The 25,044-nt window shown below is 43.7% G+C and overlaps 1 protein-coding gene across 1 annotated transcript in view; it reads left to right on the plus strand.

The window, feature by feature from the left end:
• The window catches only part of TMEM233 (transmembrane protein 233), a 46,536-nt gene that overhangs the window by 15,392 nt on the left and 6,100 nt on the right, over positions 1–25,044 (plus strand). The window contains exon 2 of the mRNA XM_064272271.1: positions 17,526–17,662. Coding sequence (XP_064128341.1) covers positions 17,526–17,662 — 137 coding nt within the window. The remainder of the gene's footprint in view (positions 1–17,525; positions 17,663–25,044) is intronic.

Raw genomic sequence — 25,044 nt, forward strand, 5'->3', positions numbered from 1 at the left:
GGACATTTCATGTAAATGGTATCACACAATATATACCCTTTTGTGAATGGCTTCTTTCACTTGGCAAAATGATTTCAAGGTTCACCCATGCTGTAGCATGTACCAATATTCCATTCCTTTTTATGGCCAAGGAATATTCCATTGTACAGCCATATACCAAGTTTTCTTTATCTATTCATCAGCTGATAGACATTTGGGTGATTCCACGTTTTAACTGTTATGAACATTTGTGTACAAGTTTTTGTGTAGATATATGTTTTCAATTTTCCTGAGTGTATATGCCTGCGGTAGAACTGCTGGGTCATATGGTAACGCGATGTTTAAGGAATTGCCAAACTGTTTTCTAAAGTGACTGTACCATTTTACATCCCCACCAGCAATGTAGACAGGTTTCAGTTTTTCCATATCCTCACCAACACTTGCTATTGTCTGTCTTTTTTATTGTAGCCCTCCTAGTGGCCATGAGGTGGTATCTCATTGTAGTTTTGATTTGCATTTCCCTAATGGTTTTTTTTTTTTTTTTAATGGTTAATAATGTTGAGTACATTTTTATCTGCTTATCGGCCACTTGTATATCTTCTTTGGAAAAACGTCTATTCAGAACCTTTGCCCATTTTTAACTGAGCTATTTGTCCTTTTATTGTTGAGTTGTAAGAGTCCTTCATATTGTCCGGATACAAGTGCCTTCTCAGATAAATGATTTGCAAATATCTTCTGCCCTTCAGTGGGCTATGTGGGCCTTGCTTCTTTAACTGCTTTGTGAACTGTGCTGGAGGGGTCTATTTATTCCCCAGTATGTTGTAGAGTGAAACAGCTCCTTCTGTTTTTGCTGATAGCCTCTTTTTCTCCCTTGGGTCCCACATGAGCACTGGGGACAGGTTCGAATGGCAGGCGCCATGCCGGTTCAGGCTCTAGACTCAACACATGGGTTCAACCTCAGCTCTGTTCCTTATCCTAACTTCTCTGAGCCTAGGTTTCCTCATCTGTACAGTTGGGAACATTAATGTCCGTATCTGTGTAGCTGCGGATATTAAATGGGATAATTCTGGGCCTTTTACACTCATTATCTCATTTACACTCACAACCAGCTATGCCGTAAACATCATTATCCCCATTTTACAGATGAGGAAACCTGAAGTTCACCACCATCCCTATGCAGCCTTATTTTTAATTCGGCTCAACTACTACCATATTAAAGATTCACATATATCTATTTTATAACACTGCCTTTGATAAAGCAGTCCATTGTCCAATTCACATACACATACACAAATATATTTGGTAAGGAGAAGTTTCCATTTAAAAGAAAAATCATCAGAGACTCTGGCTTATGAAGTGAAACCTGAAGGGCAGAAGTTTGTTCATGAACCCCTGCCCTTATGATAAAATTCTTTCTTCTGTTTGTTCAAACAGACGGCAAACACCTGTGTGCCATTCTAAGGCAGAAATCCACCCTTCAGAGTCCCTGACACAGCAAGTTAGGTGACTCGGTGTACCTTCTGTTCTGCCACAGGTAAACTAACTGGTCGTGTTGGTCAGAAAGTTAGGCTGGCCAACTATTTTGTTTGGTGATTGTTTGCTTCATGGTTTCCCTGGTTTTCTGTCAATCCAACATCATGTCAGTGAGAGAGGACATCTCCTCAGCTGAGAACCTAATGGCCAAACGCAATAGCCTCTGTTACTGCTCTACTCAAAGCATGAACGCCTCAAACACCAAGAGTTCAGGATACTCCCTGGTCACATAAAGTAAGCAAACATCTTTGCATTCCCCGTAAGCCCTGGTATGCCTCACAAGGTACAAAAGAGCCCCTCCCACTTAGAAATCCCTCTGTCATTCTACATATAACTCATGGCACATCGATGATGTTTCAGCAACCCTGGTGGCACGGTGGTTCAGCATTTAGCTGCTAACCAAAGGTCGACAGTTCGAATCCACCAGCTGCTCTTTGGGAACCCTATGGGGTAGTTCTATTCTGTCCTATAGGGTCGCTATGAGTCGGAAGGGACTAGATAGCAATGGGTTTGGTTTTGTGTGTGTATGTGTGCGCTGGAAACCCTGGTGGTGTAGTGGTTAAGTGCTGCAGCTGGTAACCAAAGGGTCGGCAGTTCGAATCCACCAGGCGCTCCTTGGAAACTCTATGGGGCAGTTCTACTCTGTCCTGTAGGGTCGCTATGAGTTGGAATCAACTTGATGTCACTGGGTTTGGTTTTTTGATTTTGGTTATGTGTGCGTTATGACATTTCAGGCACTATCCACTGATCTAAATCCTACTCTCCCTTGTCCAAGACCCAAATCAAGCCTGTCTTCTCCACAAAAACTCTTAACCCTTACAGTCACCCCCTCCCTGATTTTCAGTAACATTTATGTGCTTCTTTTTGTGCGGGGGTTTACCATGCATCATGTTGTGTCTCGAAGTTAACTGTCTCCTTTCTGTGAGTCTGGCCATCTCAGTTTTCAAAGCACCCTCAGATGTGGTATGCAAGCCTAACTCCTTGACATGGACTTGCTTATCTGTCTTCTGCCCCTGCAGATCCAGCCCTGACATCTCCCTCCATTCCCGACACAGGGAGCTCCTTCACCCCTCAGGACTTTGGAATGTTCCCCCAAGATCATCATACGGCCACCCCTTCTCATAATTCAGGCCTCAGCTCCATATTGCCTCCCCAGAAAAGTCCTCTCCAGCCACCATAGCCAAAGAGCAATCAGTCACTCCCTTCCACAGCCTCTTGTCTTATTTCCTACATGGCACTTCTCCCTGCCTGACATTTCCTTATTTACCTGCTTGCATGTTCATGTTTATCTCCTTCAACTCTTTGAGGACAGAGACCTTATCTAACTGACTCGTTAAAAAAAAAAAAAAAGGTGCTATCAAGTGAATTCCAACTCATGGTGATCCTGTGTGTCTCAGAGTAGAACTGTGCTCCATAGGGTTTTTAATGGCTGTGATCCTGTAGAAGTAGATCTCCAGGCCTGTCTTCTGAGGCACCTCTGGATAGATTTGAACCACCAACCTTTCGGTTAGTAGCCATTTGCACTACCCAGGGACTGCGTAATTCATACCAGTCTGGTATCTCCAGCACCTAAAGCAATACTTGGTATATCCAAAACCCAGACCAAACCGATTGCCCCCAAGCCAATTCTGACTCATACCAACCCTGTGGGACAGAGTAGAACTGTTCCACAGGGTTTCCAAGGAGCAGCTGGCAGGTTTGAACTGCTGACTTTGTGGTTTGCAGCTGCAGCTCTTAATCACTGCCCACCAGGACTCCACTTGGTACATAGCAGTGGCTTAACAATTTTTTAATGAATGAATAAAAACCCGTTACCATCGAGTCAATTCTGACTCACAGCGACCCTACAGGACAGAGTAGAACTGCCCCCATAGGATTTCCATGGAGCTGCTGGTGGATTCGAACTGCCAAACTTTTGGTTAGCAGCTGATCTCTAAACCACTGTGCCACCAGGGCTCCAGTAAATGAATTTAAAAAAAAAAAACCTGCTGCTGTCAAGTCAATTCTGACTCATAGTGACCCTACAGGACATAGTAGAGCTGTCCCATAGGGTTTCCAAAGAGCGGCTGGTGGATTTGAACTGCCAACCTTTAGCTAGCAGCCAAGCTCTTAACCACCATGCCACCAGGGCTCCAATGAATAAAAAAAATAGGGGAGAGCAATTTACAATGTTTTAGTTAGTTGTCTAGAAAATGTCCCATAAGACCTAATATCTCCTTTCTTATGGCAGAAAATAGATAACAGCTACATATATTAAGTATTTACTATGTGCCAAAAAAAAAAAAAAATTTTTTTTTTTTATGTGCCAGTCACCCAGCGAAGAGCTTTCAGTGCCTTGAATCATTCAGTGAAGTAAGTGATACTTTTATCATCCCTTGCATTTACAGATGCAGAGACTAAGGCACAAAGAGTTTGTCATTTGCATAAGATTCCACAAGCAGGTAACAGAGCTGGGACTGAACACAGGCAGTGGCTCCGAGCCCACATATTTCACCTCCATGCCACACTGCCTTTCAGTACTAGGCAAAGAACCTTACTCTTCGAGGTCAGTGTTCAACAATGCTTCCCAAACTTCAGCCACACAGATGAGTCACCACTTTATAAAACCCAAAAACCCACTGCTGTCGAATCGATTCCGACTCACAGCAACCCTATAGGACAGAGTAGAACTGCCCCATAGAGTTTCCAAGGTGCACCTGGTGGATTCGAACTGCTAACCTCTTGGTTAGCAGCTGTAGCACTTAACCACTACGTCACCAGCATTTCTACTTTATAAAACAGAAAAGATAAATAGCTCTTGCCTTTGAGAAATCCAATATCCAAATGTAGCCCTGTTCACAGGCCTCTTGCACAAAACAAGTGAAAACTAAAAAATTAATCCAATTTCCCAGATCTTTAAATAGCCTCATTTTCTGTACTCTGGAGAGGTAAAAAAAAAAAAAAAAAAAAAAAAAACAGATAACTAATAGAATTATTCACTTTGGGATCACATCAATAGAGCTTCGTCTGTTTCGACAACCAAGCATTCTGTTTTACACAATGGCAACCTTCCAATGGCTAGCTAGTTGGGCAAGTGTGTCTACGAGAAGGCTGTTTCCAAACAGCATGACTATGAGATGGAAGGCAAAAATCTGGCTAAATGAATTTTTTTCTTTTTTGTTAGCAATACAAATAAAAGCTCATGGAATCCAGACTTCCTGGAGCCATGGAGGCCAGATGACCTCCCCCAACCTACCCAACACTATCACCTTGAGATAATCTCTAAACCTTAAACCTTTAAACTGAAACTATCCCCTGAAGTCATCTTTAAACCAAACAATAGTTCAGTTTAGTACGTAATGAACATCTGCCTTGAGCATTACGCTCTTTTAAAGAACTATCTAAAACCTGTTGCCATTTAGTCGATTCCGACTCATAGCCACCCTACAGTACAGAGGAGAGCTACCCCATACGGTTTCCAAGGTGGTGGATTCCAGGTGGTGGAATCCTGGTGGACTGGAACTTTTGGTTAGCAGCTGTAGCTCTCAACCACTACGCCACCAGGGTTTCCATACGGGATCAAATTGACAAGAGCAACTTGAGAAGCTTGAGGGGTAGGCATTTCATGTTAACGGTAGTGGAGTAATGTGGCAAAGGAGGGTGAGAATCATTGCACATCTTAAAGAATGATATCAATGTAACTGGATCATACGTGCAGAAATTGTTGAATTGGTGTATATATTGTTGTATATATTTTCACCAAAAAAGTATACATACACATATATAATAAAATGCATATTAAAGGAATGTTAAGTGTCCAGCTCTCAGTTAGGCACTAGAAATACAGTAGTGGAGCTCCTGGGCATGTGGGGGGAGACAAATGTTCAATAAATCAACAGGCAACTGAATAAAATAACACCAAGTCACATCAATGGCCAGGAAGAAAACAAACAAGGGGCTGAGTCAGAGCTTAGATCAGAGATCTACTTAAGAGAGGGTGGCCTGAAACAGCTGCCCTGAGGAAGCTGGCATGTAAGCCAAGACTTGAAGAATGAGCCAGCACTGGACATATGAGAGGCAGACAGGGAAGAGAGCTCCAGACAGAGGAAACAATCTAGGCAAAACCGGGAACAGGAAAGAGGGAGGAAATGAGCAAGGAAGAAGCCTCCAAATGAGGCTAGAGCAACATGCAGGGGCCAGGTCCTACAGGGCTTTGTTGTTGTTAGTTGCTGAGTTAGCTCTGATTCATGACAACCTCCATGTACAAGAGAAGTGAAATATTGCCTGGTCCTGCGCCATCTTCGCAATTGTCAGTACACTCAAGTCCGTTGTTGCAGCCACTGTGTATTTTCAGTGCCTTCCAACCTAAAGGAAACCCTGGTGGCATAGTGGTTAAGTGCTACGGCTACTAACCCAAGGGTCAGCAGTTTAAATCCGCCAGGTGCTCCTTGGAAACTATGGGGCAGTTCAACCCTGTCCTATAGGGTCACTATGAGTCAGAATCGATTCGATGGCACTGGGTTTTGTTTTCTTGGTTTTCCAACCTAAAGGGCTCATCTTCTAGCACTGTATCGGCCAACATTCTGTTGTGATTCATAGGGTTTTCAATGGCTAATTTTCAAAAGTAGATTGCCAGAATTTACTTTCTTGTCTGCTTTAGTCAGGAAGCTCCACTGAAACCTATCCATTGTGAGTGATCCTGCTAGAATCTGAAATACGGATGGCATAGCTTCCCGCATCATAGCAAACACAAGCCACCGCAGTATAAAGTGACAGATGGGTAGTGACTGCAGGGGTTGGAAGTCCGCAATTAAGAATGATTCTCCAAAGGGAAAGGGGAGTAAAGGAAGAGCCTTCAGCTGAGGCCACTCGTGGCTCCTGTCTCATCCAACCACACAAGTGGCTTTTCCTCTGTTCTCAAGTTCTACTTTATGCTAAAGTGTTGCTAAGGTGTCACTGTGTTACCTGTTCCAGCTAACAAAAATGAACCTTGGCTGTGTGTCTTCCCAACCAGAAAGGGGATTCAGTGGTGGAACTCTTGATCTTCGTGGAGATCTTTCTTCCTTAACGCTTGGCACAATCATGACGGGAAGCAATCAGGCAAGGGGAACGTGGAGCACATGAAAGAACGTTTGCTAGTTCATTTATTTTCATCTTCGTCAATCAGCATTATGTCATTATAATAACAATATCAATGGTAATTGGCTAATGCTTACTGAGACTGTCTCCCAGGCACTGCTCCAAGCACTTTACATCTATTACCCCATAATGACCAGGAAGATAAAATTAAAAATAACTAGTAATATCCTCCACTGCTATTCTTTTGGTTTGGGGGCTAATATAAATTCTGCGCATGTTTGATTGGCAGGCAAGAAAATGAAAGAATTTTTGTCCGGAAGATGAGTAGCACAGCTATTTCCTTTATTAGTGGCCAGATTTGTATAAAATTAGAGTCAAGTCAGCTAGCTGCGGCTGGGTTATCAACAGCGTATCAAATCAAGCTCTTAGATTTCTTTTGGACATAACGTCGTAGTTATTGTAAGGGCCTTGCCAATGTACTTACCTATCTTTGCTTAGGTTTGTAGCCCATTTAAGCAAGTTGACTTTGAAAGGAGAAAACTTATTTGCTTTCCTCTTTCCAAATTTCAAACCTTAGTAGCACAGTGGTTAAAGTGATTGTTAACCAAGAGATCTGCTTTACAGGACAAAGATGTAGCAGTCTGCTTCCATAGAGATTCACAGCCTCGGAAACCCTATGGGGTCACTATGAGCTGGAATGGACTCAACAGCGGTGGGTTTGGTTGGTTGAGTTCCAAGTTTGAGTTTTCTCATCAGTAAAATGAGAGATAAAATTACTTCTATTGCCATACAGATTATTACGAGGAATCACTTACATGATGTATGAAAATTGTTTAGCCCAGGACCCGGCACAGAACAGGCACTCAATATCGATAGCTAATTTGACATCACAGTAATTTACTACTGTTATGTATATAGCCCCTGGCTACCCCTCCAGCCTCATGTCATCTCTATCTCGATCCTCTCTCTTTTGCTCCTACATTTCAGCCACACTGGATTTCCTTGGGGTCCCTTCCCCACCTTAGGGCCTTTGTACTTGCCACTCTCTCTGACATGTTTGTTCCTCCTGCTCTTTGCAGGCCTGGCTTCTCCCCAGGTCTTCAGAACTTCATCTAGCTGCCCCTCCTTGGAGAGAGCTCTCTCCCTCCAACTCACTTTTCTTCAACTCTTTATCCTATTTCTTGGCTTCATAATATTCTGTAATCTTCTTTATTTGCATGTTTACTTGTTTTCTGTCTCCAAGAGAATGTAAGCTCCAAGAGGGCAGGGAGCAGTGCCTGGGACATAGTTGGTGCTTAATAAATGATTTTTAAATGAATGAATTAATTAATGAGTTAATTATTATACTTTCTTATTACTTATGTAATTACTTATATTCACATTATGTTAGTTTAACATAATATAGTATTATACTATAAGGCAGTGGTTCTGAACTCTAGCTACCCCTCAGAATGATCTGGAACACTTTTAAAAAAATACTGATGTTGAAGACCCACCCCTAGAGATTCTGATTCAACTGGTATAGGGCAGGGCTTGAGTACAGGAGCTTTTTAAAGTCTCTCATAGGTAATTCTAATGTCTGGGTGGCGCAAACAGTTTATACTCAGCTACTTATCAAAAGGTTGGAATTTCAAATCCACCCCATGGTGCCACAGAAGAAAGGCCTAGCAATCTCATGCCACAGATTCCCAGAAAACCAAACCCGATGCTGTCGAATCGATTCCAACTCACAATGACCCTATAGAACAGCAGAACTCCCCCATAGGGTTTCCAAGGAGCGGCTGGTGGATTCGAACCGCTAACCTTTTGATTAGCAGCCAAGCTCTTAACCACTGTACCACTAGGCCTCCAGGGCCATAGATGACAGTCATCAAAAAACATAGCTCTGCTCTGAAGCACATGGGGTCACCGTGAGTTGAAATCGGCTTGACGGCAAAGGGCATAGCCAGGGTTGGGAACCATCGACATTGCAGAATACAAAAAAGTGCAACTTCAGAGAGTTTTATTGTAGGTCTGCACTTGGTTTACAGACCAGAGGGAAAGAACAAAGTCCTTTTCCTTCAGGACTGTTTGTGGGGGAGGGGGAGTGTCACAAAATTCCTAGAACTCCGGTTACCAAAAGGCATGGGATTATTTGGGGTCTTTCTCTCTTTGAAGTGCCGATTCCAGGAGTTGCATGTACCTTCTGGTGGTAGCCAGGAATCCTCACTGCCTGGCCTCGCTACACAGCCTGCTGTTCTCCACTTCTTGAGGTTCAGCATAGAAACACTCACCCTCATCTGGCTCCTGGCCAAACTGCCTTCCATGCATATTTGAGTATCCTGTGTCTGCCAAAGGAAATGGTGTATAAATAAGCTTAAAATAACTAGATGCAGTTGACAGTGACATTGTTAGTATTTACTACAAGAGAGAGGGACTTGCTCCCTTTTCTGCAGGAAGTGTGACCTTCGCTGGCTCAAGGCAGCTGACCAAGCCCTGGCCGCTCTTCCTAGGTTTTGTAACAACTATTACATTTTGCCAACATGAGTCCAGGCATTGGAGACTCTTGAGTACCTTGTAAAATGTATGACCACAGCCTATTTGTTCTGCAGTTCTTATGAACGCTCATTTGCACCACAAAGGAAAAAAAAAAACAAACTAGAAGGAAACAGTTGTTGTTGTTAGTCACTGAGTTGTTTCTGACTCATGGCGACCCCATGTTTACACAGCACAACTGCTCCATAGGGTTTTCAAGGCTGTGACATTTTGGGTGGGTTCAAACCTTCATCCTTTCAACTAGCAGTCGAGCACTTAATCGTTTGTTCCACCAACAGACTCCTGAAAAGGAACAAATGTCCTTTTTAACATACTCTGCAGAATGAACAGGACAGCAACAGGCTACTTAAAATAAGGGTTTTTTTCTACTAAACTATGAGATCTACAGCTTGGACCAGAATTCTGGACAATATCCAAGCACCACAAATATAAGTTTACAGGCAATGAACATGGAGACAATATTAGCAAATTATGTCTGATAAGGATTTAATATCTAGAATATATAAAGAATTCTTACAACTCAACAAAAAGACAACCCAATTAAAAAATGGGCAAAGGACTTGAATAGACATTTCTCCAAAGAAGATATACAAATGGCCAATAAACACACAACAAGATGTTCAAATCCACTGGTCATTAACGAAATAGAAATCAAAACTACAATGAGATATGACTTCACACCTACTCCAAACCAAAAAAGGTAAACTAGCTGCCATGGAGTCAACTTCAATTCATGGCGAACCCATGTGTGTCAGAGTAGAACTGTGCTCCACAGGGTTTCAATGGCTGATTTTTCAGAAGTAGATTGCCAGGCCTTTCTTCCAAGGCACCTCTGGGTGGTCTCAAGCCTCCAACCTTTCTGTTGGCAGCTGAGTGCATTAACCTTTGCACCACCCAGGGACTCCTTATACCTACACAAGGATGGTTATAACAAATAAAAACAATTTAAAACACAGAAAATAACACAGTGTGGTGAAAATACTGAAAATAGGAACCCTTGTGCATTGTTGCTGGGAATGTAACGTGGTGCAGCCACTGTGCATACCAGTTTGGTGGTTCCTCAAAAAGTTAAACGTAGAGTCACCGTCAAAAAAAAAAAAAAAAAGATCCGCTGCCGTCGAGTCAATTCTGACTCATAGTGACCTTACAGGACAGAGTAGAACTGCCCCACAGGGTTTCCAAGGAGCGGCTGGTGGATTCAAACTGCCAACCTTTCAGTTAGCAGCCATAGCTCTTAACCACTGTGCCACCAGGGTTCCAGAGTTTACCATATGACCCAGCAATTCCACTCCTAGGAAAATACCCAAGAGAAATGAAAGCTTACATCCACACATAAACTGGTGCGTAAATGCTTATAGCAGCACTATTTGTAAGAGCCCAAAGGTAGAAACAACCCAAGTGTCCATCAACTGGTAACTGGATAAACAAAATGTGGTATGTTGATCAGTCATAAAAATGAACGAAGTACTATTACATGCTATAACATGGATGAACCTCAAAAACATTATGCTAAGTGAAAGAAGACATACAAAAGGTCAGGACATACTTTATAAAAAACAAAAAACCAAACCCACTGCCATCGAGTCAATTTCGTCTCATAGCGATCCTATAGGACAGAGTAGAACTGACTCACAGAGTTTCCAAGGAGCACCTGGCGGATTTGAACTGCCCACCTCTTGGTTAGCAGCTGTAGCACTTAGCCACTTCGCCACCAGGGTTTCCACATACTGTATAGATCCTTTTATATGAAATATCCAGAATAGGTAAGTCCAGAGAGATGGTGGTTGCCAGGAGATAGAAGGGGATAATGAAGAGTAATTGCTTAATGTTGTTGTTAGCTGCCACCAAGTTGGCTTCTGACTCACAGCAAGTCCATGCACAATGGACTAGGAAGAAAGGCCAAACAATATATACCCCTGAAAGTCAGCCAATGAAAACCCTGTAAAAAAAAAAAAAAAAAGAAAACCCTATGGATCACAATGGCCCAATCCACAACCGATCACGAGGATGGTACAGGACTCATCACAGCATTTTCTTCAGTTGTACATGGGGTCATCATGAGTCAGGGATGACTTGACAGCAGCTAACAACAACAACAATGGTAAATGCTAAGTGCCTACTTCATAGGGTTATTGGAAGGATTAATGAGACAATCCTTGAACAGTGTTCAACACAGTGCCTTGCACATAACAAATGTGCAATAAATGTTATTTGTTATCATTCCACCATCCATCTGTCAGTTGTTGTACTGTGGTGGCTTGTACATTGCTATGAAGCTGGAATCTATGCCATCAGTATTTCAAATACAAGTAGTGTCACTCACGGTAGGCAGGTTTCAGTGGCGCTTCCAGATTAAGACAGACTAGGAAGAAAGGCCTCGTAACCTACTTCCAAAATTTGGCCAATGAAAACCTTATGGATCACAAGAGAATATTGTCTGATACACCGCTGGAAAATGAACCCTGTAGGCTGGAAGTAGCCCTTCTGGCGCAGTGGTCAAGCGCTTGGCTGCTAACCAAAATGTCGGTGGTTTGAACCAGCTGCTCCACAGGAAAAAGATATGACAGTCTGTTTCCGTAAAGATTTACAGCCTTGGAAACCCTATGAGGCAGCTCTACTCTGTCCTATAGGGTCACTATGAGTCGGAATCAACTTGACAGCAATGATTCTTTTTTGTTTTTCTTTTTTTTTTGTGTGTGTGCGTTAGGTGAAAGTTTACAGAGCAAATTAGATTCCTGTTCGATAGTTTGTACGGAACGTGTTTCATGGCTGTGGTTTCATTCCCCACAATGTGGTCAGCACTCTCCCCATTTCTGCCCTGGGTTCCCTGTTTCCTTTGGTCCTGATTTTCTACCCCTTCCTGCCTTCTCGTCTTTGCTTCTGGGCAGACATTGCCCTTTTGATTTCGTGTAATTGACTTTTCTAAGGAGCACCTTCCTCTCAAGTGTTACTGTTTATTTTATGGACTTGTGTCTATTTGGCTGGAAGGTGACGTCTGGGAATGGCTTCAGTTCCAGGTCAGGAGGGTGCCTCAGGGCAATAGTCTGGGGCAGGGGGGTGTGAGGGGGACAACAGGTTTTTTGGTTAGGTTGGATGGCACTCAAAATAGAGTAGCTCTGACAATGAACTTGAGCACAGCAATGACCGTGAAGATAGCACAGCACCACGTAACATTTTGTTCTGTTATACACGAAGTTGCTGTGAGTGGGAGCCTACTCCGTGGCAACTAATGACAACATTATCATTATTATTTTGTCAAAGGCTGGAGCGCTAAGAAAAACGTAAGAGATGCGAGGGAGTTTGACTTCAAAACGACCGGCTAGCCAAATAGAAAGCACAAGTCTTCAGTGGAAACCAGCACAAAATTACCAAGGTTACCAAGTTTCACATTAGTCTTTTGTGATTAAAAAAAAAAAAAAACCACTATCTTTCTCACAAGATTACAACCCACCACAAAGGAATTGCCCTGTGTTCAGGCATCAGCGTTGTAAGAGACGGGAATGAAGCCATCTTGGCCGAGATGTGCGGGAATTGCTCCCAGTTTTAATCTTTGAGGGATCAAGACTAGACAGGCTGACCCTGTTCTTCTTGGTTTATCTTAGGGCGTAAACCGCTCTTCTTTTTCCTGGCTATGACAGATGATGTGCTTAGTCAAAATGGAAGCACGGAAATGTGTCAGTTTCCTTCCATATTATTTGAGTGTGTGTGTTGGGGGCAGGAATCCAGCAGCAAACTGCCCAAGTGCTTACAGTGGTCGTCTCCGGGAATGAGGACCGCAGGGAAGGGGTTACTACTGACCGTAGATGCTTCCTGTGGCATTTGAATATTTTACGTGTTCATAAGTTACATTTATAATTTTTAAAAGAATATGCTCATATGTATTTTAAAGATCTAAGTTATCCTATTTCTTTCTAGTTCTTCCTCAACAGTCAGGACAGTTTGTTTTCCCAACTCTTCAGAAAAATATTTATAAACCACGCCGTTTTCTCTAAAACCCATTTCTGCCACTTCGGCTTGTCGCAGCCGCCAGGAGACCTTAAGTGTGGAATTTCAATTGGGAGAGGGAAGAAAACGACAGCCAATGAATTTTTCTGGTGGGGAAGGATTCCATCCAACTTCACTGACACACCTCCACCCTGACGCTTGAGCCTCGTAGCCAGTCAAGTCCTTCAGAGGGAAGCCTGGGAGTTCTGAAGTCTCCCACTCTCACCCCTCCATGCCCTTGCATTTATTTCCCCAACAGATTTACTCACTGCAAACACCTTCTCCAAGAACTGAGAAGGGAACTGATTCATAAGGAAGACTCCTAGGGAGAGGAGAGTCACACCTGATGCTTAGGGAGGCTTTTCATTTGTTTTGCAAGCCAGCAGCTGCACCCCATCTCTGGGTTGCTCAATGGCTCTATTAAGAGCCCCAGAGAGATGATGGTTTGCCAAGAGAAGGGTCCCATATATCTTGCCAGACTGGCAGCAGCTAGTGAAGGTTGGTCAGGACTCGCCTGTGGTTTGCACTCAAATCCCCCTCAGCTAGGTCACCAGCATGGCTCTGCTGGCCTGTAATAACACACCAGGTGGCCCAGGATCCCCCATCACACCTGCACTCAAGGCACAGATGACAGAGGTACCTTCAATATGACAAAGATGGCTGTTCTCCCCACTTTTTCAGTCACTGCTGCCGAGGACCTGAAAATGTCTTTTTACACAAACAGCCAGGAACTGACGGTGTTTGGGAAGGAGGGTGCTCAGTAATTTTCCTCTGGATACAGCAACACAAGGGCACTGCCACTGTGAATCTCAGAACTGCGTCTTACAAGGGAACACAATGGAATAATCAATTCTGGAGGACCTGATTCTAAACTGGGTCGTGAGCTCAAAATTTGGGGTCCTAAGATTCGATGCAGCGACTTTGATTGTGATGCCTCTAAAACAAAGATTCTCAAACTTGAGTCCCCAAAGATTCTGCTCCAACAAGGCGAAAAGCCTGATCATCTATAATTCCGATAAACAGCCAAGATGATGCTACCTCACACCAAGGATTTCAACTTAAAAAGAAAAACAGGGACCGGTAGTGGCACAGCAAAAACTAACATTTACTGAGCATGTTGTATGTGCTGGGCAATGCTGACCACATCCCATGCGTTAACTCACTGGATCCTCCAGTGTGAAATAGGTGCCATTACTATTAACCCAATTTACAGATGAGGGCACCGAGGCTTAGAAAGCTTGATAACTTGCCCTGGCTCTGACAGCTAATGAAGGTGGAATTTGAACTCAGGTTTATCTGAGTTTAGAGTCCATGCTCTGTTGCTTCCTTCCTTGGGACATTTAAGGTGGTGAGCACCTTGACCTTTTAGGATATTACAGATAGCTGCTGGACCAGAGGCTTTCAATCCTGGAAAGCTTTTAAAAAGTCCTGGTACCTGGTCCCCACACCAAATAGATCAGAATCTTCCCTGGAGGGGTCCTGTTATCTGGTTTTTGTTTTGTTTTTTAACTACCCAGGTAGTTGTAATGTGCAGCCAGGGTTGAGAACTCCAAAATCTGGGACTCAGGATTCTGGAACTCACCTTGCTGGTAGTCCCTAATGTCACTGCAAGTTCCAGCTCCGCCATTTACACAAGGGGCCCGAAAGCAAGTCCTTTGCATTGCCAAGTCTTCCAGCCTGTTGCTGACTGAGGTGGCCTGTATCCAAGAATTAATGGAAGGTTCCGGAAACAGACAGTCCTGTGGTATCTGGGTGTTTCTCTGGCTCGTAACTGTCTGCATATGCCTAAAGCCCTTAATAGTGCAGGAAGAAGGGTAATTATTATTAAAGTGCTATAATTTGAGAGTCAAGATTCCCACTGAGATCACACACACACACACACACACACACAAACCCAAACCCAGTGCCGTCAAGTCGATTCCAACACAGTACTATTAGAGTCCCTCAGTACGTAACCTGTGAATAAAAATTTCCAGCCTTCTTTGGGCTGGAGGGAAACCCTGGTAGTGTAGTGGTTAAGTGCTATGGCTGCTAACCAAAAGGTCAGCAGTTTGAATCCGCCAGGCGCTCCTTGGAAACCCTGTGGGGCAGTACTACTCTGTCCTGTAGGGTCGCTATAAGTCAGAATTGACTCGACAGCAGTGGGTTTGGTTTTGGTTTGGTTGGACTGGAGCACAACTTTTGAGCAATTCCTAGCAGTGGGAGGATAAAGCGGGCTTCTTATCAAGAAGAAGAACGGCACTGGCTTTCGGTTCAATGACAAGCATTCTCTGAGCACCTCTTCTTTGCCTGGCACTGGACTAGGTCCTGGGAGACTCCACTATGTCTCACGGAACTCACATACTATAGGGAAACAGACACACCTCTTTATCCGTTCAGTCCATATGTATTTCTTAAGCTCCTACTGTGTGTCAGACACTGTTCAAAGTACTCACAACAAGGACAATATTTTAAATATTAAACACATTTGGCACAGGCCTGGAATGAGAAAGGATGCTCTGCTGGGCCAAGTGTTAACCCTTAGGTTGCTGGCTCATGGAGGAATCTGGAGGATTCTGAGAAGGGACCAGGATGGCTAGGATATTAGGGGAGAAGGTAGAAGTCAGGAGAACTACTATTTAATAGTGACGTTTTGTTCTGTTATATATAAGGTCACCAAGAGTCAGCTGACTCCAGGGCGACTAACAACAACAAAAGTATTTCAATATTTTAATAACTGGCAGGGCAGACAGTTCAGCACTTGGCTGTTAACTCAAAGGTCGGTGGCTCTAACCCACCAGCAGCTCTGCGGGAGAAAGACCCGGTGAGCTGCTTCTGCAAAAATCATGGCCCAGAAAGCCTACGTGGCAGTTCTACTCTGTCACAGGGAGTCCCTATGAATTGGAATCAACTCAACGGCACCCAAGAACGAAGTCGTGGTGAAGTCCTTGAGTCATGCAAATGATTAACATGCTCAACTGCTAACTAAAAGGCTGACAGTTCTAGTCCGCTCAGAAGTGCCCCAAAAGGCCTGGCAATCTACTTCTAAAAAATCAGCCACCCAAAACCCTGTTGTTGTTCTTAGGTGCCACCAAGTTGGTCCCGACTCACAGCGACCCTATGTACAACAGAATGAAACACTGCCTGGTCCTGCGCCATCCTCACAATCGTTGCCATGTACGAGCCCACTATCGCAGCTACTGGGTCAGCCCATCTCATTGAGGGTCTTCCTCTTTTTCGCTTTACCAGGCATGATGTCCTTTTCCAGGGACTGAGCCCTCCTGATAACATGTCCAAGGTATGTGAGACAAAGTCTCACCATCCTTGCTTCTAATGAGAAAGCCCTATAGAATACAATTCTACTCTGACGCACATGGGGTCGCCATGAAACAGAACAGACTTGATGGCAAGTGATTATCGGTTAAATTCATTATCAGTGAGTACCAGTTGAATGTCAGCCTTGCCTGGGCATAGAGGTGAAAAAGTCAGCCCAGGTCCTTGACCTCATGGACCTACCTTCTATTGCAGGGATAAGTAAACTCTGGCTGTAAAGGATCAAATCATTTTTTTTACGCCTTGCGGACTGCATGGTCATTGTTGTATAAAAACAACAACAGACCATACTTAAACAAATGATTGTGGCTGTGTTCAAACGATTCATAAACTTGGGTCATAGTTTGCCAGCTCCTGTTCTAGTGGACAAGGTGAAATACCCATCTCTCCTTTCATTTTACAAGTATTTATCAGGCAGCTTCTGCATGACAAGTACTGCACTGATCATTGCTACACTGTGCTAATAACGATCCCTGCCCACACGGTACTTACTCTCTAGTGGAGAGATAAAATCAAGGACTCTAATGTGCTGTGGTAAATGCTTAAGGAGAAGTGGTGGTTCAGTGATAGAATTCTCACCTCTCATACAGGACACCCGGGTTGGATTCCCGGCCAACGCACCCCATGTGCACCCACCACCCATCTCTTGGTGGAGGTTTGTGTGTTGCTGCTATGCTGAACAGGTTTCACGGGGGCTTTCAAACTAAGACGGACTAGGAGGAAAGGCCTGGTGATACACTTGCAAAAATCAGCCAGCAAAAACTCTCTCACAATGGTCCTACTCGTAGCCCATCATGGAGATGGCCCAGCACCGGCAGTGTTTCACTCCACTGTGCATGGGGTCACCATGACTCGGGGTTGCCTTGAAGGAAGCTAACAACAACAATGGTAAATGCTAAGATAAGAGTAATTATGAAATAAACTGGGGGCAGTTCACTCAGCCTGGGAGTTCAGGGAAGGCTCCCTGGAGGAAGTGTTAGCCATGCTACCTGCTCAGAAGCCGACACTAAGACTGGCAAAGTCATCAAGGGCCTCACGGCGCCTTTTATCAGGACAGCCCAAGAAGCACGTGTCCTTCCTTGTGGTTTGCCTGTCATCACCAGCTCTTCTCTTGTGCCCCACAGTCTCTACACAGCTACAATGAAGGAGATTTCGAAGGAGCCAGGCGGCTGGGGCGGAATGCCAAGTGGGTGGCCATCGCATCCATAATCATTGGCCTTCTCATCATCAGCATCACTTGTGCAGTTCACTTCACAAAGCGGTAAGTAGGGTCTTCGAATTCCTCCAGACGTAAAATGTCCTTCTTGAATGACCATGGGACTCCATTAGGGTAGGTAAGGTTGGGCTCTATTAACAACCCCGAACAAAGGGGATTTTTCCTCAGTTACTCTGCATGAGCCACACAGGTCAGTGGAAGTTTTCTCCTTCACACAGTCATTCTGCGCCCCAGGCTTTCAGAAGCTCCACCAGCTTGGAGCTGCTCTATCTAGAACAGGGGTCAACAAACTTTTTCTGTAAAGATTCAGATGGTAAACGTTTTATGCCCTGTGGGTCATACAGGATCCCTGGGTGGCACAAGCCGTTTGCGCTCAGCTGCTAACCTAAAGGCTGACAGTTTGAATCTACCCAGCAGCTCCATGGAAGGAAGGCCTGGCAAACTGCTTCTAGTTTACAACTATAATTTACAGCCAATTTACGAAAAAAAAAAAAAAGAATAGCTGCTAAGGCTGCTTATGTGCAATCAAACAATTCATGGGATTTGGTTCCTTGGTTTGGAGGCTTAGGGTCACGGTTTCATGCAGCATCCCAGTTAACTGGCCTAATAACAGGTTTAGTGTTTCTGTTCTACCTCCTAGTTCTTTGCATAGAGCCTGGTGGCTCAAAAGTTTGCAAGCAGCCGTCCAAGGCTCAACAACAGGTTTCTATTTACTTGGTGCAACAAAGGAAAACGGAGAGTCAGGAATAGGAAGAAGGTATGGCATGTTTTGGCTAATTGCCTCCATGAACAACTGCCTCCTATGCCATGAGATAAGAAGAACTAGATGGTACTCAGATACCACTACTAAACATTTTGATCCAAGATCCCACAGAAAAATCCTGATCAAAAGGGGGAAAATGACAGAATTGCAAATTCTCATGGACTCTACATTTTCTGGAGGCATGGACAGTAGATGAACCCCTGAAACTATTGCCCTGAGATAATCTTTAAACTTCAAACCAGAAATATCCCCTGAAGTCATCTTAAAACAGAACAACAGTTTAGCTTAACTAGTAAAAAAAGGTCTGCCTTGAGATTATGCTCTTTTAAGATCTATATGGAATCAAACTGGCCACAGTAACTCAAAAAATTAGATAGGAAATTAAGGGGCAGTGAGTTTATGTTAATGAGGGAGGGACAGCTCAGAAAAGGAAGGTAAGAATGGTTGCCCAACTCAAAGAATGTAATCAATGTCACTAAATTGTACATGTAGAAACTGTTGACTTGGTGTGTTTTGCTGTGTATATTCTCAACAACAAACTAAATAAAATTTAGGAAAAAAAATAATAAAATATTACAGCCAAGAAAACCCTATGGAGCACCATTCTACTGTGTAACACATGGGGTTCACCATGAGTTGGAATCAGCTTGACGGCAACAGGTTTGGTTTTGGGACATACTATTTGTTGCAGCAACTCAGCTATGTCATTTCAGCACAAAGCAGTCATAGACAATATGTAAACAAACGGATATATCTGTATTCCAATAAAACTTTATTTACAAAAAATAGGTGGCTGGCCCATGAACTGTAGTTTACCAGCCTCAGATCTAGAACTTGAGATCTCCTCAAGCTAAGACAGGCAAAAGGAAGACCGGAGAATCCCACAGGGGCTTTTCCCTGCCTCAGCCCAGTAGTGACAGACACCACATTCGCTCACAATTTATTTGCTAAAACTGTCACATAGTCCCACCTAAATACAACAGGGTGACAAACATAGGACAGTAAATAGGATATTCAGAATTATAACGTGCTCTGCCTTACCACCTGACCTGCCAAATGGGTTCATATGTGAGTTCGCATTGTTGCTGTTGTTGGGTATTGTTGAGTCATTTTTGACTCATGACGACCCCCATGTGGTTTTCCAGATAGTAATCTTTACAGGGGGAGACTGTCAGGCCTTTCTTCTGCAGAGCCGCTAGGTGGGTTCAAACCGCCAACCTTTCAATTAGCAGCTGAGTATTTAACCATGGCACCACCAGCGTTCCTTGGTTTTGCATTGAACTACCTTAAATGTTTAGTTGAAGGACAGAAGAGTCTCCACACATTTTTAATATTGCCAGTGAGCTCTAACTCTTAAAGAAATGGATGTTGTTGATGCTTCCCTCTTTGTCTTCTAGAATCAATGACACCTTCCAGCTGAGGTCTGGCAGGGGACAAGGTAGTGTGATGGACAGCTCGGGCCCAGAAATGACTAGTTCAGATCCATCTCTGTCTTGCTCTGTAATTTCTGGCAAGACAGATAGTAACTCTGAAACATCCTTTCGCCCTTCTGCAAGGGCAGCACAGTTACCACCATACCCTTGACCAAAGCACCATGTCCCTCTAGCAGAGAAGGTCAACCTCTTTGGCTGGATGTCCTCAGTTTCAGGAAGAGCACACCCGGATGGGGTGAGGAAGGAAGAAGACACCCTTTAACCAGCCACATCAGCCAACCCAACCCTGGCAGCCAAGAGGGTAGCGGATGTCATAGCCAGACCAACTTCCTATCAGACAAGCCAGGTCCAAGAGAAATCAGTGGCACCTGGATGGAGGAGATGTCAAAACAGGAAGTGTCACAGAGGGAGAAACAGGTGGTTTTATCCAGAGAGGAGAAAAAGACACTAAAACATCAAAGAAACTTCAAGGTTTCTTGCTTTTAAGGTGACGAATCTGTCATGTTGGCCTGTGAAAAGGAAGATGGTTGGAGAACAGACATGAACGCACTCTATTCTATTCTTTAAAGAAGGCATAATGTGCTTGTGAGGAGGCCCTGGGTGGTGCAGACAGTTAAGCACTTAACTACTAGCCAAAAGGTTGGTAGTTCAAACCCAATCAGAGGCACCTTGGAAGACAGGCCTAAAGAACGGCTTCCAAAACATCACAGCCTTGAAAACCCTATGGGGCAGTACCACTCTGCGTACATGGAGTGGTCTTGAGTCAATCAACTCAACCACAACTAACAACAAATATGCTTGTGCGTGTTTAAGGTGTGAGGTTGTGGGGCATGGGACTGGTGGTGCAGGCTTTGGCTCCAGAGGACCTGATTTCAAACCCCACCACCACCACTTATCACTATGAGAGCGTCAGCCAATTGCTTAATCTCCTGCAACCTCAGTGTCCTCAGCTGTAAAATGAGGATTATAATAGTACCCATTCCAGAAAGCTACTGTGAATTAATTAGATGACCCCTACAATGTGTAGAGGTTGGTGCCTGTTCCTTAGTGTCCAAAAAATGCAAACCATTTATTGATAATACTATTACTACTGTTACCAACATTACTGGTTGAGGTCCTCAGAATTTAGAAAGAAGCCCTTAAAAAGAGTCCAAGGCTTTGTACTCATGAGCCAAACGCAAAGACCAACATTCCAGAGGAAGGAGGCCAAGTACTGGCCTGGTTCCTAGGGGATTGTGAAAACATATACTATCCAGACCAGTGCTTGAGCTGAGTGAGTTGTAATAATAGCAGGTGACATTGACATGTTGCTGTTGTTAGGTGCCGTTGAGTTGGTTCTGACTCATAGTGACCCTGTATACAACAGAATAGAACATTGCCCTGTCCTGTGCCATCCTCACAATTGTTGATATGTTTGTGGCCATTGTTGCAGCCATTGTGTCAATCCATCTCATTGAAGGTCTTCCTGTTTTTCGCTGACCCTCTACCTTACCAAGCACGATGTCCTTCTCCAAGGACTGGTCCCTCCTGATAACATATCCAAATTATGTGAGACAAAGTCTCTCTATTCTCGCTTCTAAGGAACATTGGTGCTGTACTTCTCCCAAGACAGATATGTTTGTTCTTTTGGTAGTCCACAGTATATTCGATATTCTTTGCCAACACCATAATTCAAAGACATCAATTGTTCTTTGGTATTCCTTGTTCACTGTCTGACACTGATATAGGACTTACTATATACCAGGCATTGTTTGAGGCTCTTTACGTGAATTAACTCATTCAGTCTTCACAGTAACCCCACGAGGTAGGTATTATTATCCCCACTTTGCCAATGAGAAAACTGAGGCTCAGAAAGGTGAAGTTACTTGCCTGAGGTCTCGCAGCTAGTTAGTGGTAAAGGTAGGGTTTAAGCCTAAGACGGTCTGGCACAGAAGGCTGTGTTCTTAATCACAATACTACACGGCCTCTAAACCAATGTGTCTCTTTTAGTATATCCAGTCACCAAGGCCAGTACGTGGCCTTCACCTATGGCTAACTCCATAATTTATTTAAGTGAGGGTGATATGAAATTTCAATGTCAAAAAAAAAAAATGTGATGATGTGACAGGTTTACAAAGTCAAAGGGCTGCAGGGAGCAGGCAGGGTACACATAGGAACGAAGGAGCCTAATAGTAGGACAATAGGGAGCAGTGGGGACTATGGTGAACTGGTGAGCACATTTTAAAGGGGCAGCCACCACTCTGCTCCAGCTGATCGTTACCACTTAAAATACAGTTTTTCAAAGGAAGCTGGAGAGCTCAGTTTTTACATAAAATCTCTTGATTTTTAGAAGGCGGCAACCAATTCACATTGTTTAAATGCATAGCAAGGGCCAAAAACAAACAAGAAAACCCAGACCTTCAACCTGAGCACTATCTACTTTGTAGCTTCCAGCAGCCAATTTGGCTTTGAAAGATCAGTTTGCCCATGAGAACACCGAGAAGTTTTTCAAGGGACCCAGAAGTCTTTACGTATAGCGCCTTCCTCCATCCTTAACATAAGTGGTTCTCTCTGGGAAGCGGGTATTTATGTGGGTATGCTTGCACTGGAGGTTTATCAATAACACCAAAGGGATGAATGGGAGCTACTTCTGTGCTCCTTCTTTTTCAGAGGCAGTGTTTCACAGTGGTTAGAGCCTGGACTTCAGTGCCAGCTCTAACAAGATTCAAACCATAACTCTGCCACCCAGACCATCTGGTAAAGTTACTAAGCTCTCTGTGCCTCAGTTTCCTGATCTGTAAAATGGGGATAATAATGATTTCCCCATATGGACACTCGCGTTCCTTTTAGATACTTTTTTCCCCCATGTTATCAATGAAAACAAAAAAGTTTTCCACTGTTAGAAGTCCATGAAGAAACTCAAATTTAAAGGCTTTGTTGTGTGTCCTGAGAAAGACAAAGAGAGGGAGAGAAAGAAGTTAGCCTTTAGAGAATGAAATCAAGTCTATCTTTCTGTTTAAAAAAATAACAAGAAGGCCAGTTTCTCAGAGGTTTAAAAGAAAGTGACATCCAAGCTCCATTTCAACTCGCTAAGTCCTAAGTGAGGCCCAACCCACTCCCTACCTTCCCCACTCCCACCTTGGGGGTTCTGAGGCAAGTGGTCCACCGAGCACCGATGGCAAAAGCCTGGTACATCTCCTCCCCATAAAGTCCGAAAGGAAGAACGCGCCAATGGTGGCTGTTAACAGAGTGGTCAGTTTTCATTTACATCACCAAACTCATCAGCCTGACTTGTTATATCAAACTCAACGCCAAGGATGGGAGTAAGTTACCGCAAGAGCAGATGTACCCGCAGGGAGGCTCTTTTGTAACAGTCTGAAAAGTATCAAGGACTTCAACCAAAGGGCTGGAAAAATCTGGCTTTAAATGAGCCCAAGACAGAAGGTGAGACAAAAGGCCTTGGATATGTGAATTTTCTGAGTTTCAAGTCATTTGAAAATAATGTCAGACTTAAATGGTTGCCTTTTAAAAATTCTGACGTTCCTGCCTTCTTAAAAATTATTCTTTTATTCTTATCAAGACTGCGACCAACCTCTTCTGCCCAAATGGTCAAAATCCCAAGTATTCTTGGAATAGTCTTGGTTCATGATAGGCTTATACCCAAGTTCATAAAACTGTCTCAACATATCCTGATTTTACAAGATATATATGTGAGACACATGGTCGACAGGGCAAAGAAAGATGACGTTTCATGACATCAAACATTCAGCAGCTTTGGACAGAATGCTCTACTGACCGAGGTGGTGTGTTCTGGTCCAAGAAGGACAGAAATTTACAGTACGTCAAAGTCAGAAAATCCTCTGCCCCCAAGTTGCTAGGGAAGGTGGAGAAATGAGTCACACAAATGTTTAAATATTGTAGTCATTATTTAGCAATTCTAATAATTCAAGTCCCTGCAGGCTTTTACTTTCTGCTGGGGCCTTGAGGATTTAAGCAAGGTCATTTTAGTCACGCTTCTCAAAGCCTGGGTCTCAGAACCACCTCCAACAGAACCATCTGGGATGTTTGTAAAAATGTAGATTTCTGAGCCTCACTCAAGGCTGACTCACAATTACCGGGAGTGGGACCCTGGAATGTGCATTTTTTTTCAAACCCCTCCCCAAAAATAATTGAGTATTTTCAAGCTGCAGAACCACTGTTCTAGGGCTTTGCATTTAACTGAAAACATTCTCGACTATGTAGACATGCTACACAAAACAGGACTAAGATTCCGAAAACAACAATCCCTAAGATTCTTGGGGACGCCCTGTGTGGTGCACATAGTTAACACACTCGGCTGCTAACCAAGAGGTTGGAAGTTTGAGTCCACCCAGAGGCACCTCAGAAGGCAGCCCTGATGATCTTTTCTGAAAAATCAGTCATAGAGGGGTGGAGCACAGTTCTACTCTGACATGTGTGGGGTCACCCCAAGACTCAACCGCAATTGGCTGGTTGTTTAAGATACGTGGTGGAAGGTTCAGCTGTTGATTCTTCCCCCTGCTCTCTGGAAATTTTACACACTGCCCAAGCTTCCTCATCCTCCTGGCCAGGCTCATGGTCAGTGGAACTTCTGTAACAGGAAAACCAAATAACATGACAAGGCTTGGGTGTGACGGAGGCAAGCAAAATATGATGAATGACACTCTAAGGTGACACTGGTGAAGCTTCATTTTACTTGGGGGTTAGGTTCTAATGTCAGGGTACAAGGCAAGCATTGAGTATTATCAAAATTAATATTGGAAGAATCCTTAAACCGGCATCATATTAGAGACTCACACCGAAACTTGATCAGCCCAACACAGCCAGTGTTCCCTCCAGCACTGGGTTGAGCTCTGGCTGAAGCAGTTTCCGTGTGTAGGGCTCCTGGCATATGTTGAAACACTGGAACCTCACTCCAGGTTCACACAGCAATAGTCACATCTCTATCCCATGTTCATGAACACTGAGTGGAATGATTGCTAGAATCTCCAGCTCTATTTAAATAGTCGCTCTTTTCTTTCTGAGGAACATGAATAATTGACTTGTCTTAAGCGAAACACACATGCAATGGAAACCCACTGAACTTACACCTCTGAGTGGTTTTGTAAGTATCAAACAACGAGGCATATGTATCACATTTTAAAAATGCTTGTTCGCCATTCTTGACAATAAGAGCCTTCATATTCCAAGGTTTCCTTAAGGGGAGGATTTGATGTCTAAAGAGGGTTAAAGGT

The sequence above is a fragment of the Loxodonta africana genome, chromosome 19 (genome assembly GCF_030014295.1).
Source record: "Loxodonta africana isolate mLoxAfr1 chromosome 19, mLoxAfr1.hap2, whole genome shotgun sequence".
NCBI lineage: Eukaryota > Metazoa > Chordata > Mammalia > Proboscidea > Elephantidae > Loxodonta > Loxodonta africana.